The 14381-nt window shown below is 41.4% G+C and overlaps 1 protein-coding gene across 1 annotated transcript; it reads right to left on the bottom strand.

Annotated features, from left to right (window-relative positions):
* Positions 1-312: 312 nt before the first annotated feature.
* TMEM26 (transmembrane protein 26) lies at positions 313-13801 on the bottom strand. Its single transcript, XM_041404829.1, has 6 exons — positions 13471-13801; positions 10295-10373; positions 4879-4992; positions 4096-4316; positions 3055-3131; positions 313-812 (listed from the first exon to the last, which is right to left on the bottom strand). The coding sequence occupies exons 1-6, from the start codon at positions 13659-13661 to the stop codon at positions 397-399; spliced, it is 1098 nt and encodes a 365-aa protein (XP_041260763.1). The 5' UTR covers positions 13662-13801; the 3' UTR covers positions 313-396.
* Between the last annotated feature and the right edge of the window lie 580 nt (positions 13802-14381).

Here is a 14381-nt window from a genome sequence, read left to right as displayed (position 1 = left end):
TCTAGTAGAGCTCAATGCTTTTGTGCTTCCTATAAAGGACAACCTTGTCCTTCCACTTGAATACAGGCAAGTAGATAGGTCAGCACAGTGCCACCAACGGTAATAACCTATCTTGTTAGTGCTCCCAACCTTTCTTGATACTACAAACTATGGCTACAAAAATCCCTGTGAATAATATAATATGGAACTAGTTAAAACCCACCATATAAAGGAATTTTAAAAAGGTCCCATTTCTAAGAATTTGCTTGAGAAAGTTCCCCTACAATTTAGAAGAAATTAATATTCTCTTGATGGAAAAGATGACTTAGGCACTCAAGATGTATTTGATCATAGAAACTGATGGAGCCCTTCTGAAGAAGCTGTGGGAAATGCAACTTCTTCCAAGTCAGTAATTCCTCAGTGATCTTCTGATGGAGCTTGGGATTCCTCTTTTGGAGGAAAAGCAACAAACTCTTTCATTTCATTCTCTTGGCGACCAGTAGCATGAGCACGAGCTTCATAAGGCTCACATGGGCAGCAACAGACTTCTCCTTTCCTGCTCTTCTGCAGAACGGTGGTACGGAAGTCTAAGGTTATCACTGCCAGCCGATACAACTGCAGAGTCACAACTAAGATATTCTTAGCTGTAAAAAATACCAGCATCTGATTGAATATTCTGAAGTGGCCCATCAGAATTGAACGCACAATGAAGAAGGGGCCATCCTGTATGAAAAGGCTGACGCCAATGTTCCAGAGTTCCGCACTGTACCTGCACAGCAGCAGGCTGGGGATCCGCCTGGCCGATGCGCTTGGTTTGCAGCCAATATGTTGTACTGCAAGGAAAACAGTCATGTTAAAGCAACTTTGTGAATTGGAGCCAGGGTTGACCTAAAGGGCACTCACAATACAGGGTACTCTGGGTTATAAATGCATTCACCTGTAAACTGTGCAACTTATACCATACCTAGTTTCTGGGATGTTTTTCAGCAAAACACACTGAACTCTCCTGAGGCACTTATGTGGTCTGGCAAACAGGATTAAATACCACTTCCCCTTTTGTATGCCCCAAATACACCAGAATTTATACACGTCTACAACAAAAAGCAGAAAGAGATCACCTAATGATTCTTTACAGCTTTCCCAGATCTTTTATTTGGTAAATGAACATGCCAGACTGGTATGCATCCTTAAGAAAAAAAAACTGTGCTGAAAAGGAACAACCAGTGCTGTAGCACTTCCATTTTCTTGCACACTAAGACATTGCTTTTAAAATGTTCACGAGATAGCCTTTGCCTTTTTCATATGTTATAGTAAGAATAAGGCCTGTCAGTGCCAGGCAATATTGAGCATTATGTCGTTTCTGTCTGCCATGTGAGGCTTGAGGCACAGTTACTTGTTCTTGGCCTTGTCAATGTCACACAATGCTGGAACTTGCATGCATGGGTTTCCCTTGGCTGTAAAAGTGGTAATGGTGGGCTCAAATGCTCTCTATGGTGTAGTGGCCAGAGAAGGAGCATCAGAAGGGTTTGTGGGGGTAAATTTGGCTGTGTCTAATGGAAATACACAAAGCTTAATTAACCTGTCTCTTGGACAGGGAGATTTCATTGGTTTAAAAAACATTACTACTTGTGATACAGTAACAACTGCCAAACATTGCAGCTTGCCAAAAGAATTCTATTGTTTGAGTAATGCTGGGGCGGGGGGAGAAAGAGATGAGACTCAAATGGAAAATGAGTTGTAAAATGTAGAAATTTGCTAAATCCATTAGGCAAAGCTTCAGCAGCAGCTAATTTTTTTAATATGCTTCTGTGCCATTGCTGTTTAATAGTCCTAACTGCACTGCTGTAGTCTAATCATAAGTGCCTAAAAATTTCTTTTACGTCATGTTTGATGTAAATAAACATTCTGATGCTTGAACAAAAAGTACTATCTGTGCAACTGTATAGAATCACCTAAAATAAACTGTACCCATAGTAATTTCAGGGAAATAGGTGTTCAGTAATTTAATTTTTAACTGGTAAATGTAATTAAATAAGTGGAAAAGCAACAGCTAGAGGAAAAAAATGAACAGATTGTTTAAGTGCTATTTGAATTTATTTGTGTGGTGGTGATGTATATAGGATGTTTCTTATTTGGTTGGTTGAGGTTTTCTTAAACTTGACTGCTGTGCATCTTTAATAGAATATATTTTACTAGTAGCAGGAATTTTAGCTATGATAAAGCTGAAATGTGATTGCATCTGATTTTTTTGGAGGTGAGCTGCTGAGCTGAAATGCTGAAATATTTTCCTAACTTCCCTGTTGGAAACAAAGCCTAACGCTGTCCATGAAGAAAAGACTAATGAACAAAATAATATTTCAAGAATTGTAATTTATTATTTTAGTCAGTGTGTCAGCCTAGAAATCTATTTTGTATAGATGATACTGAGGATAATGCATTTTTGGACTGCTACAGTTGTTGCAAACTTGTTGTGATTGGACGCCAAAATGGTTGGAACAGATGATAATCCAGACAGATTTCATTGTTCTTTTTGGACAGGGAGAAGCCTTTTCTGCCCAAGAACAAACACAGCCCTGAGCTGGCAGAATGGCTGGCCCTTTTAGATTAAGATAACAGTGTACAGTCCCAACATCATATGGTCCTTTAGGTCTCCAGTGAGTAGGTAATTTCTCCTGCGCTTTTGCCTGTGCTGTTCGGCGGTTCACAAGTGCCTGCCTCTCTATAGGGTTGAGGACCTACCCAAATTTGAGGCATAATATAATAGACCAGCTCTGATGTGAGAGCTAACATAGTGAAGTTTAAGGCAGTAACAGGCAGCTGGAGCAACACAATAGTGTAATCATTTTTTCCTTTTCCTGAATGTAGACAGCTCTATCACAGAGATCAGAGGTTAGCCAGAAACAAGTGTTTCCTCAAAAGAAACCACAATGAGCTTTCTTCAAAAGATGCTGTCATATGAATTCCTCTCCACCAGAAGTCCTTGGTACAACCTGTAGTGTGTGCACAGCCACAAGATGTACCAGCAAAAACTTAAGAGCATTTTTTATCTATTCTTGTCTGTGTGCAAGTACTAACCTGCAAGATCAAGTGGAAACTGTAACATACTCCAGGTCCATACAGCAAGAATTGCATTTATGAGAGCGTAATTCTTCCTATGGGAGGGGAAAAAGTGGTAACAATGAAGATGCAGTTTCCTTATGAGATCACAAAAATGCTTCCTGTAGTGTTTGGAATGTCATTTGAAGGGTAGTTGAGTGAAACAGTGATTGGTTTATTTATGTGTGCTTTTACAATGCAACGCTAAGGAAAACAGAAGCACCTTTTTGTATGTGATTTTTGCTGTTAAGGCTTACATGTTCCAGCTGTGTAATTACACTAAAGAGCTGAAGCTAATGTTTTAATAATAAGCATATGAGAATAGACTCTGTGGCTCAGAGGGGATATTTTCACCCTTGTAGTGATTGCAAGCCTGAAGCTTCTCGGAAGGACTCTTTTCCTGCTCTAAAAGCCTTGCTATGACATTTACAAAAAATAAAATAGTATTTGTTAGAGAGGATGAACCTCTTCTGTGACTCTTTCTTTATGATGGATGTTCACAGCTCATCTCTCAGCAGTGTGAGGGGGAGGTGAGCTTACTTTCTCTGGGAGAGATCACAGTGTTGAAAATTCACACCAGACTGTGCCGTTCCCTTTCTTCTTATCTTTGAACACTTTGTCACTCTACCATGAAGCACACATGAGATAACCAAAGAAGCACCTTGGAAAATGAATCACTTAAGCCAACTCTAGTTGCTTCCTTGCCCATCTGAAACAATTCATTAACCTAATGGAGGCTTACTGTGTATGCAGTGTTTCAGCTCCTGTAGCTCCTAACTGCCTGGCAGTTAGGCTGCTCATTTGGCTCTCTGAACGCTTTCATTGTGATGATGTGACACGCTTCTCTGCTTGGCAACACATGAGTAATCCCTGACAAAGCTCACAGGACTTTGACAGGGGGAAAGGCAAGAGCAGACACACAGAGCCCTTCAATGTAGCCTTCTGTTTCCTATGGGAAATGCAGTTTTACCAGTCTGAACACTGCAGATTACACAAATATCGTCAGGAAAAAATCCTTACCGAACATCCTCAATGTCCAAGGTCTCACTAGCAAATTCAAGTATATCTGCTGCCGTTCCCACAAACATGAGAAGCAGCTGAGACAATTGATCCCGGGTGATTTCAACTCCAATGGGGAGAAGCCATCTCCCAACTACTAGTAGCAGTAGAAAAGTCTGGTGGAGGGCCAGTGTCCATACAGTCTCACAGATTGTGGAGAGCTGATTGACAAAGACTTTAGCCTGTTTAAAAGACAGCAATAATATACTGTAACTTCAGGTGACTGATGTTAGAGATACCATCAGAGACTGTATTTGTCTTTGAGCCTGCTTTTGTTCTCTTTCACATTGTATGAGAACAAACAATTTCCATCTGTCAGGCCTGGTTTAAAAAGGCACTTTAATACGAACTTTGGATTAGGAATATCAAATCTTTCTCTGTGTACTACTCCTCCTGTTCTCATTTTTCAATTGAGCTTTATGCTTTGCAGACTCATTACCCAGGCACTTTCTAAATTCAGTTACTGAGATTCACAAGAGAATGGTAGGGTTGCCTCTTCTTTACGCAACAATAGTATGCAGCATGCTGTATTTTCGCAATGTGGTTTTCTAAACTACAAATATATATAATATACAAATATATATAATATATATTATATAATATAAATACAAATATAATATAATATATGTCCTGGGTTGTTTAGTTTATTTTTGGGGTTTTGGCTTTTTTTTTTTTTTTTACTCACAAGGTGCTTATCTCTAATTGTCATAAGACCTTTACCAGAAACAGGAAAAGGTGCCCTACCGTCTGGATGATGTGGTGATCTGTTCCCTCACTTCCATGACTGCTCTCTCTGGATTGATTGAAGTCTTGATTGCTGACATTGACCTGAACAGCCCCAGGCTCATTGCCACAGTACTGTTGTGAAGAAAAACATGACACATGTGTAAACATCCTATCCAGGGAGCAGATGTGCTCTATGGCTGTGTCCTGTTTTGCTGAACTGCAGAGAGTTCATTTGTGAAAGATATCTGATATTTACAAAGGTCCTCACACTTAATGTAATTTCCCTCTTCTTCAGAAGGGAGGAATTCCTCTCACGAGGACAAGAGTGATGTGTTGGTAGGGTGCTGAGAAAGTACAGGGTTGTACTGCAGAAGAGGATGCAAATTCAAAGGCCACTGGAGTGGGTGACATCTCTGTGCTCTTAAGTCTGCACCCTGTGAATATGATCTCCTTGCAGCTCTCCTGAACTTGCTACTGGATTCCCTACATGGTCTCTCCTTGGTTAAAACAGCCAAATATAGTAAAAACTGGTCATGGTCAGGCCCTATATTCAAACTTGTTCTCAAAATATCTGCTTCTCTTTTCTGCTATCCAGGAAAAGTTCTCTGAAAACATCATTGTTTCATTTTTCTGTATGACTTCCCTCAAGGCTGAAAATGAGGTAGGATATTTGGGTTGTATTCTCCCCTCTCCTGCCCCTGCTGTGCCTCATTTTGTAAGGAAATTCATAGGATGAGGGGTGAAATAAAGGAGTATTTAAGAGAACTACACTTGTATTGTTCTCTATCCCTTTGAAATAGAATAAAGGGTATTTTTACTTTCTGCAAGTACACAGTGATCTGGGAAATTGAGTGTTGGCTAAAACACTGTTACTCCAACTACAGTAAACCAGTGGTAGGTCTATGTTCTGTCTGCAGCACTGTCCTGCCTTTCTACCTTCACACCCAAGGCTGGCCCAGGAGCAGTTGGGGGGCATGGCTCCAAAATGTGTCTTCATAACAATCTGTAACATCTCTTTCCATTGTAATAAAAAGAGGATAATTAGAAAATCAAACCATGCTGTTACTAAAGACTTTTATCCTGTCCTATTTTTGCTAGACAATTGCAGATTATTTGCATTTCTCCACTGGGCCCCCCACCATTTTATTGCATGGGGATTGATTTTCTGCAACAATTGGAATGTGTTCAAGAGCATACTGAGTAGCTGTGTTCAGCATAAAACCTGACAATATAAGAGCAACATTTTTCAGGAAATTTCAAATTCTACTTTGATACTTCGCTTGGTCTCTGATAATGTTGCTCAGTATCTGGGTAAATGCTGCTTCTTGTCTGACCTTATGGTAGATAAATTTCCTGTGACTTGAAAAATCTGGAAAAAATGTCAGTGCTTGTTGCTTTTAGAGTTGGCAGTAGACAGTCTTAAACTGAATGCTTGTTTTATTTGAACAGTGGGTGTGAGAGTCTTGAAAGATTGACACAGATGTGGGGAAGATGATATTTCCATTTAGTCTAAAGTTCTGGGTATGGAAACAGTGAGATGGAGAGGCTGGTACTCTCTGCCTGGCTACAGCCTTGTAGGGCTAATCTCCCTGGGTTTGCCCTTCAACTAAAGGAGAGAGAGGGAATGGCTTGTTCAGAGGATATTTTGGAAATGTAACTTAATTGGTGCTCTGGAGAGGCATCTGTATCTGCTGCCTACAGAAAAACCCTAAGGTCTGTGGAGACCCACCCCAAGGTCAAAGGCAGGCTGAATTACTTCCACTGGCTGTGTGACACAGCTGAGGAGACCACAACCTAAAAATTACTGCATAACTGTCCTAACCACCCTAGAATACTAAGAAGTGAAGATCAACAAGTAGCCTGGGTAGGGCCAAGGGATGACTCACCTGTGCAGGAGGAGGAAGGCTGACTCTGACAGCCTTTGGTTTGTCATTAAGTCTGCATTTAAGCTCACCCCTCTGGCCCCTTGCCTGGTCTGGCATGGTAATAGAAAAGCAGCCATGAACCTGTACAGAATTTCACATCCAAGGCTGAGAAGCTGCAGGACTCGGCAGCTTGACCGCTAGAAGAGGCAGAAGAAACCATGCCATGGCTTGCAGGGGAGCTCTTTTTCTCTTGTGGCACAAAGGTGCAGGAAATACTTCTAAGAAAATTAATTCACATTGTAGGTGTCTTTCCTTCTATGTCATTTTTGTGAGTACTTTCAGCTGAGAGGTGGGTTATTGTTTCAGAGCAAGGCTCAGTGATCTTGGACTGACTGGCAAGCTCAGGGCCAGTCCATAGCTCTTCTCAATTGCTTCCAGGCAGGAAATGGAAATCTGCATCTGCAAAGCCAGTCTCCTGCTTTTTTGTTTTCTTTTTTTTTTTTTAAGTAGGCTTCTGTTTTTTTCATTTAAGTATGTTCATATCTTGTTTTGGTTTGCTCTTCTCTGAATATTTCATAAGTGGTGATTGTGAAGTGATTCACTTGAAAATTTGGAGAAGAGCCTTTATTTACATCATGTATATGCATGTAAATAGGACTGTTAGTGCCAGGCATATTTACTTATTGATTTATAGATGTGCAGTGACTAAATGGGAATGTGGCAAGAAGCAAGTGAATACTGTTTTACTGTTTCATGGGCATTTGATAAACATGGTTTGCCTTTTTACTACTAGACCTCAGTTAATCCTAAGTGTTGACTGTGTACCAAGCTAAATAAAACTGGTGTTGTTTTAAGGTTTTTTCTGTCCAAAGATAAAACAGGAAGAAGCTGTACACATTTTGTATCAATTCTTACTTGTCTTACTTTCTTTTGTTTCTTCTAAGATGAAGCTTACATACCCCTGATTCATAAGCCATCTAATCAAAATGAAAACGCTGTTGAATGACATGGTGATGTCCCAGTGCATATCCTGCAGAGAAACTCACTGCCAGTGCATGAGGAACACCTGAAATGCCAAACTAATTCAGGCAATTTCTGCTAGCATCTTATTCACAATCTATTATTTTCAAATAAAGCTGAGGTTAGCTAAAACTTTTCATAATGGGGCCAGCATTGGGGTGTAAAATTGACACTTGAATATCAGGGTGGAGTACCCTCAGCCTATTAATGTGCATGGAGGCTGTCAGTCTGAGGACATTTTGGAAGAGCCTAGCCCTTCCCTGGAGCAGGCCCTTTGCCAAGCAACAGGTACCTGGCTTGCTGTCTGTGCTTTGCTGCAAACAGTGTGGCTGTCACTATGGAAACACATGTGATGTCAGAAATTCAAAGCACTCCTGACTGCTTCATTTTGCTCATACAGGAAAGCTGAAATGTAAAACATGAAAAAAAAGATTATCTAAGTTGTTTTCCAAATTGAGGAATATAATGGGTATGGCAAGGAAGGAATGGTGAAAGATGTAAGATCACTTTGAAACACTCATTATGGTATAATTTTAGCTGGTAAGAGAATCCCACTGCAGAATGAGGCAGAGGGAATGGACAGTAATATTCACTATATTCCCAAAATGTTCAAGTTAAGGCGGTTAAAAATAACTACAAGGTTTACCAAGCATCTGTCTTATTCCTGACTGGAAGGCCGTATTGACTACAGCCCTGGTAGTTGGGTAAGCCCTATAAAAGCTGGTCAGTTACTGCTTTCTGTGGCAGTGGCACACTAGACATTTGCAAAGGTAACAGAGCCCTGAGATCCTGAACATTATTATGGAAGAATGTTTGGGTTTTTTAATTGATTAAGTGGTTTCAATTTGCTTGACAGCAAACAGCAATTTTTTCCTCTCTGTACAGTTCAATTGACTTTATCATCTCTTCCCCCAAATACGTTCCCACAAAGCAGTAGTTTCTACGCAGTCAGTATTTCACCCTTGATATATGAATGGCATTATATGTCCAGTTCTGCAGTACACAGAGGCAGAATTGCCTCTGTCTTCAGGAAGAGAGCCTGCCTATTAGCACCTGCTTTAAATAACAGCACTGACACAAGCAGCTGATGCTTCCTGGTAAAGATTCAACACGAGATCAAAGTTCTACTGCCTTAAAGACCACACACTGTTTTCATAGTGTATATATTAAAAGTGTGGATCTAGTCATCACATAATTACCCATTCTGTTTGCATTTAAATAATGAAATCCCTGGAATACATCAGTATCTATAGTAGTGCTAGTCTGGGTGCTGTGTTTAATTGCTAGGAAAGCTGCTCCCCTTCTGGAGGTATTGTTTTTGAATCTGTTAGATTGTGTGTTTCCAGAACTCTCTATCCTATCTCTCCAGGTATAAACTAAGCTGTTAACTTGATATACTCCCTCTTTAATTCACCATAGCAGTACATCAATATGAACAAAGTATGACATGTTCTAACATCATTTTGGGAAATAAACTGCTGCCTTTCACTACAGAATTAGCCTGTTTCTTGGACCAGATTTAACTATGACAAATGTTCTCAATATCCACATTACCTGTCTGTGACTGTTTAAGGAGATTTGGGAAAACAAGAAGACAATAAATTCCTGCTGCTGTATTTAGAAAAAGCCTGAGGCATTTTTAGTGTAAACACAATTTTGAATATTTGATTATGGTTCTGTGGACTCTAACAATGTTTCAAAGGAGAAAATGAGGCACTAGGTCTTTTTAGTCTAATTTATGTATTTTCTTCTGTTACTTTTTGTTCTTGTTCCAATCAGAACCTTTACTGGTATGAATGTAGGACACTGTGTATATGCAAATACTGGCACAGGCAAAATTTCCTTTTCACTGCATGGAAGTGCTATAAGGGCTTGAAGCTAGCCTGCATGACGTTGACTCAATGAGACCTGTTGGGTGAAGTGGCTCTGTTCTGGCCCTAACTGGCCCTTAAAAATTTTACCATGTTCTTTAGTCCTGAATTGGAATCCAGCTCCCCCCTCTCCTAGATTATTACGCAGCACAAAGAAAGGAAGGATATAAACCCTATCAGACATATTTCCAGCTGTGGTAACAATCTGTGTGTTCTCCTGTGTTGCAGCAAACATGAGGTAACCTGAGTTTAAGACCCCTTTCACTGATTCCTGTCTCAATTTTGACTTGCTTGAAGTTGTGGCATTTGCTTTTAAACACTGTGAAACTCACTTTATTTTGCAAAGGCCTCTAAAGCAATGAAGATCTTTTACCCTACTGAGCAAGATTCATGCTGGTAACCTGGGGATGAAAGGCTGTGTTTTTCAAACTTGTAGTCCTCAGTTTCTCATATAAATACAAATAAATGGTCTCATTTTTAGCTAGAAAAGAGGCTCATTATCAGATAATTAGGAAGTGCACAATAGTCATAATATAGCTGTAGCCAGACTGGGACACCCACCAATATGAAAGAGAGAACTGGAACAAGGCTTAGCAGACTTCTGTCTGCATGCCTGAAGCCAAACCATCAAATAATGCATCCATTTCAAGCTAGTCCATCTTGTCTCATAATAAATACCTGAGTCCCATGATGAATTTCTAGTAGCCATAGTGATGGTACTATGCAAATCAGATATAAAAATATTGCGGGTGAAAACCTGTGAAAGAAAAGAAAAGATATCTTGGTATTATGATACATCATAAATGCTTTCCAACACAGATAATGTTTGGATATATGATATCTTGTGGCTCTACCATATGGAATATTAAGAAATAGGGTAAGTGCAAATAAGAATTGCAATTCTTGCTGGATTGCTGTGCTGTATGAGTATTATAAATAATAGGTTTACCTGTACCTCCGTCTAAGGTCATATATGGAAATTTATTAAAAATTTCTTTTTTAAGAACTGACCAAAAGAACTTTGTTGGCGTTTCTATCACAGCATTTTCTGTATTTAAAAAGCCTTTTGCTAACATGCTCTTTCTGATTTAATGAAGAGTGAATCAGTGCATTGAGTCACTTCACTGAGTGATGCTGAGATAAAGGTTGCTCACAATCCTGTGCATTGAAACAGAAAAGGTAGAAATAGCATCAGTTTGCCCAAAACAAGCACTGCTTTAGTAGGAGATCTTTTAGTTGCAGGATGTACATTTAAAATGGGTTTATGAAATTGAGTCTTGTCCTTGTTTCCCCACTTGTGCTAGTCAGTGGTAGAATTTTCTGGTTCTTCACTCCCTGCCAGTCTTTTATATAATTGTGATGGGTTGGTGCTGGCCAAATGCCAGTGCACCCACGAAAATCATTTATTCAAATAAAACTAGCACAATAACTGATGTTGATGAAGCTTTATTATCTTCAGCTTCTTTAGCTGGGTTTATTCAGAAGTAATGGAGAGGTTTCATGACTCCTGCAAGTAGTGGTTCTTGTGAGAGAGAATTGCTGCTCTTTTCTTATTAAGCACATGACATTTGATTGAGGTGGGCTTTTTTGGCCATTCTGTACTTCTGGAGTAGGAATGAGGTGCAGTGCCACAAATTTTCCATCTAGCTCTGCATGCTGCAGTACGGACTGTGCATTGCTGCAATGCTCTGGGACTGGGCAGTGGGGTCCAATTCAGGACATTTTCTTGGTTCCTTTTATCCTGCCAATGGCACATTCTGCAAGGAATTTCAGCTGCTTATAAGTATGCAACTGCAGCAACATTTTGGCCAAATGTCGTTGATTTACTGTTTGTCCCTATGTTGAATGTACCTTTATTTTGGTAATCATGACTTTTCCAGTGAAGATTAAGTATTGAGGAAAACAAAATATCCTGCTGCTTAGGGAAATTACTGGGTTGCTGAACTGCTCTGAAACGTTTCAAACTATCCCCTCTAAGATGGTTTGGGTTTTAATTGTGTTTTTTTGTTTGTTTTTCAGGGTTGAGGGGGTGTTGTGTGTTTTGACAGTGGGTTTCGTTGTTGTTGTTAGCTTTCCTTTTTCCCCTAAAAAAAAAAAAAGGCTAGTGATTGTGTGGGGTTTTAGCCTGGTTATTTTGGGAGAGAACACACCTCTAATTTGAATGGAAGAACTAACATTTTACAGTATTTCCTGTAAGACTTCAGCACATGAAAAATCCATCCAGCTGGCAGGTTAGCAATACTGAGCTAATGATACCACATCAGACCAAGAGACTTCAGGGGCTTTAACCCTGCCTTTCTTTCAGAAGGAGCAATCTAGAGGAAGTATTACATGGCCAGGCTCACAAGAAGACTTTTTTTCCACATGTGCTGTTAAATGTTTTATGCTGGTGTAATAAGTAACAGTTCTCTGTCAATAATGAACAGAGAGTATGAAGGTGTTGGAGGCAGGAGTCCTGCTGCACAGTCTGCCCCTTGCTTGGATTGGTGATTGCCTGTGGAGTTGTTTCTACAAATGCTGATGATGTTTATTCTGTGACTGTTTTCCACTGGAGCAGAAAATTATCCTGATGCAAATAGATGCTGGCCATTTGTCTACAGTTCTCACCTATATATGTACTTTTATTTTGCTGCTTAAAGTGTTGGACCACATCAATTTTCAAAATTTTCTTCTAGATTAATTTAGCCCAGTCTTCTGTGTATGCATCTAACATGGATCTGCTTTTGGTTTCTATTTTTGTTTGAATTTTTCAAAAGCTCCATTGCAAGTGCTCCTTCATGAAGATTCTGCTGCTGCCTCCTCTCCTAAAATAATTGTTTCTGCCTATCTCATAACTGCATTTGGGGCTCTGGTGCTGTTCAATTTTCCAGTGTCCCAGACTTTATCACTGCTTTTATGACATTCAAATTTAGAGCATTGAACTCGTGTGTGAATTGTCACACAACACTCCTTCTGTTATAATGACTTTCACAGGTTGCAATGGGCAGGATTTTAAGAACATGGAAATACTCCAGGGCTCTTTAGTCCTGGATTTGTCTCAAGGCCTGCCTGCAGTTTGAGTTTTTAACAATAAAAGGTCCTAGTGAAGTCTTGACAATTAGTTACACGACCGCCTCCTTTTCTCAGAGCATTTTATTTTGGCCGCCTGAGTGCTGATGAGCTGTAGATGACAGCAGTAATTCTTTAGATGCATGTAAAACCCCATGTGCTTGGCCAAGCTCTGCTATGACTAACTTTTTTGTTCATTTCTTGGGAAGCCTTTCACGCATCAAAGTTCCCCTCTGGAACAGCCTCTCAAATCCAAATAGTTAAGCCACTCTTGCTATATCAAAAGAGTGGTTGCTACTCATCTTTTATTTTTTACCAAGTTTAGCTTCATGCAGTAGCGTGGTGTTAGCACTGTTGCACGGAGGAGAGAAAGGGCATCCAGTCCTAGGGAAGGAGGTGCAATGCAGGGCACGGCAGGACGGGTGTAAGATGCGGGGCATTTGCAGGGTCCCTCGGCACGCTGTGCCCCTGCAGCGCGCAGCCCCAGCCCGCTGTGGCTCAGGAGGTGCCCCCAACCCACAGCATCCACCGCTTGACTGCAGCAAGAGGCGCACACAGCCGCACAGAGCGGCTCCCGCGTAGTCTGCTGTACAATTGCCCCTCCTGAAAGCCCTCTGTTTGGCAGTGGACTAGCCGAACTCTACCAGCTTTCCATCCCTGCCTCCCGGGAGCAGCCGCAGAGCAAACGCGATCCCTGAGCGCCGGGCAGTGCCGGGCCGGGGCAGCCCCTGCTCTCGGGGGCAGCTTCGTATCTGCAGCAAGGTACATGCAAAGAAGCAAGAGGGGCTCCGGCGGAATATGCTCACCATTTGTAGCCTCTGCCTTGCTTAAACTTGAGGGTGAGCCCTGTCTCCAGGCACAGGAGAAGATTGAGCAATGCCAGCAGCCAGTACTTGGGTTCCTTCTTCACGGCAGTCACTCTCCAAACCCCGATGAGTGAGTGCAACACGAAGAGCAGCCGAGTGACCAGGGCATTGAGCAGCACCATGAGCTCCATGCCGCAGCACCCCCTCCCTGCGCCCCGCACCGCGGGGGCCCGCCGCTCTTAGGAGCCCTGGCGAGTTACCTTGGCAGGCACCGGGCAGCCCGCGCCTCGCCGGCACACAGATCGCTTCTCCTCCTCCATCTCCACAAAGGGGCCCATTATAACAAAAAAGAAACAGCATCGCCCCTCCCCCAGACTTCCTGTAAACTTTTTGAAGGGGAAAAAAAAAAAAGAAAAAAAAAAAAGACACGCTTGCATGCTGCTCGGTTTGCAGGCTCGGCGCAGCCCTGGCCGGCCCGAGGCAGGGGTGGGGAGCGTTGTTTCTGTCTCCTCTATCATCGGCTCAAGGACCGAGCGCGGCGAGATTTTCCCTCTCGCCCATTTACCATCGCTCTGCAGCCCCACTTGCTGCTTTCGCCTCGTGCATTTCCAGCAAAGGCACAATGAAAGGCACGTTATTAATCTGAATCGTTTTTGCTGAAAGCTCCACTGCATTTCTGACAGTGCAAACCAAGCCCCTCTTTCTGCTCTCCCTGAAAGAGAATTCATGTTTGGGAGCTTTTAAAATCGTTTAATATTGCAATATAGAAAGCAGAACTTCTATGTTTAGTTCAATACTGTGTGAATCCCTTGTGCAGCACAAGTCAGAATCTGAAATCTAGTCAAACCACTCTATTGTATGATCTACACCCTGCTTCAGGACTATGAAGCAGGCCAGGTGCAGAACTCCAG

This window comes from Onychostruthus taczanowskii, unplaced genomic scaffold, assembly GCF_017590055.1.
Source record: "Onychostruthus taczanowskii isolate IOZ18803 unplaced genomic scaffold, ASM1759005v1 scaffold22, whole genome shotgun sequence".
Lineage (NCBI taxonomy): Eukaryota > Metazoa > Chordata > Aves > Passeriformes > Passeridae > Onychostruthus > Onychostruthus taczanowskii.
This window is presented reverse-complemented; position numbering and strand designations above follow the sequence as displayed.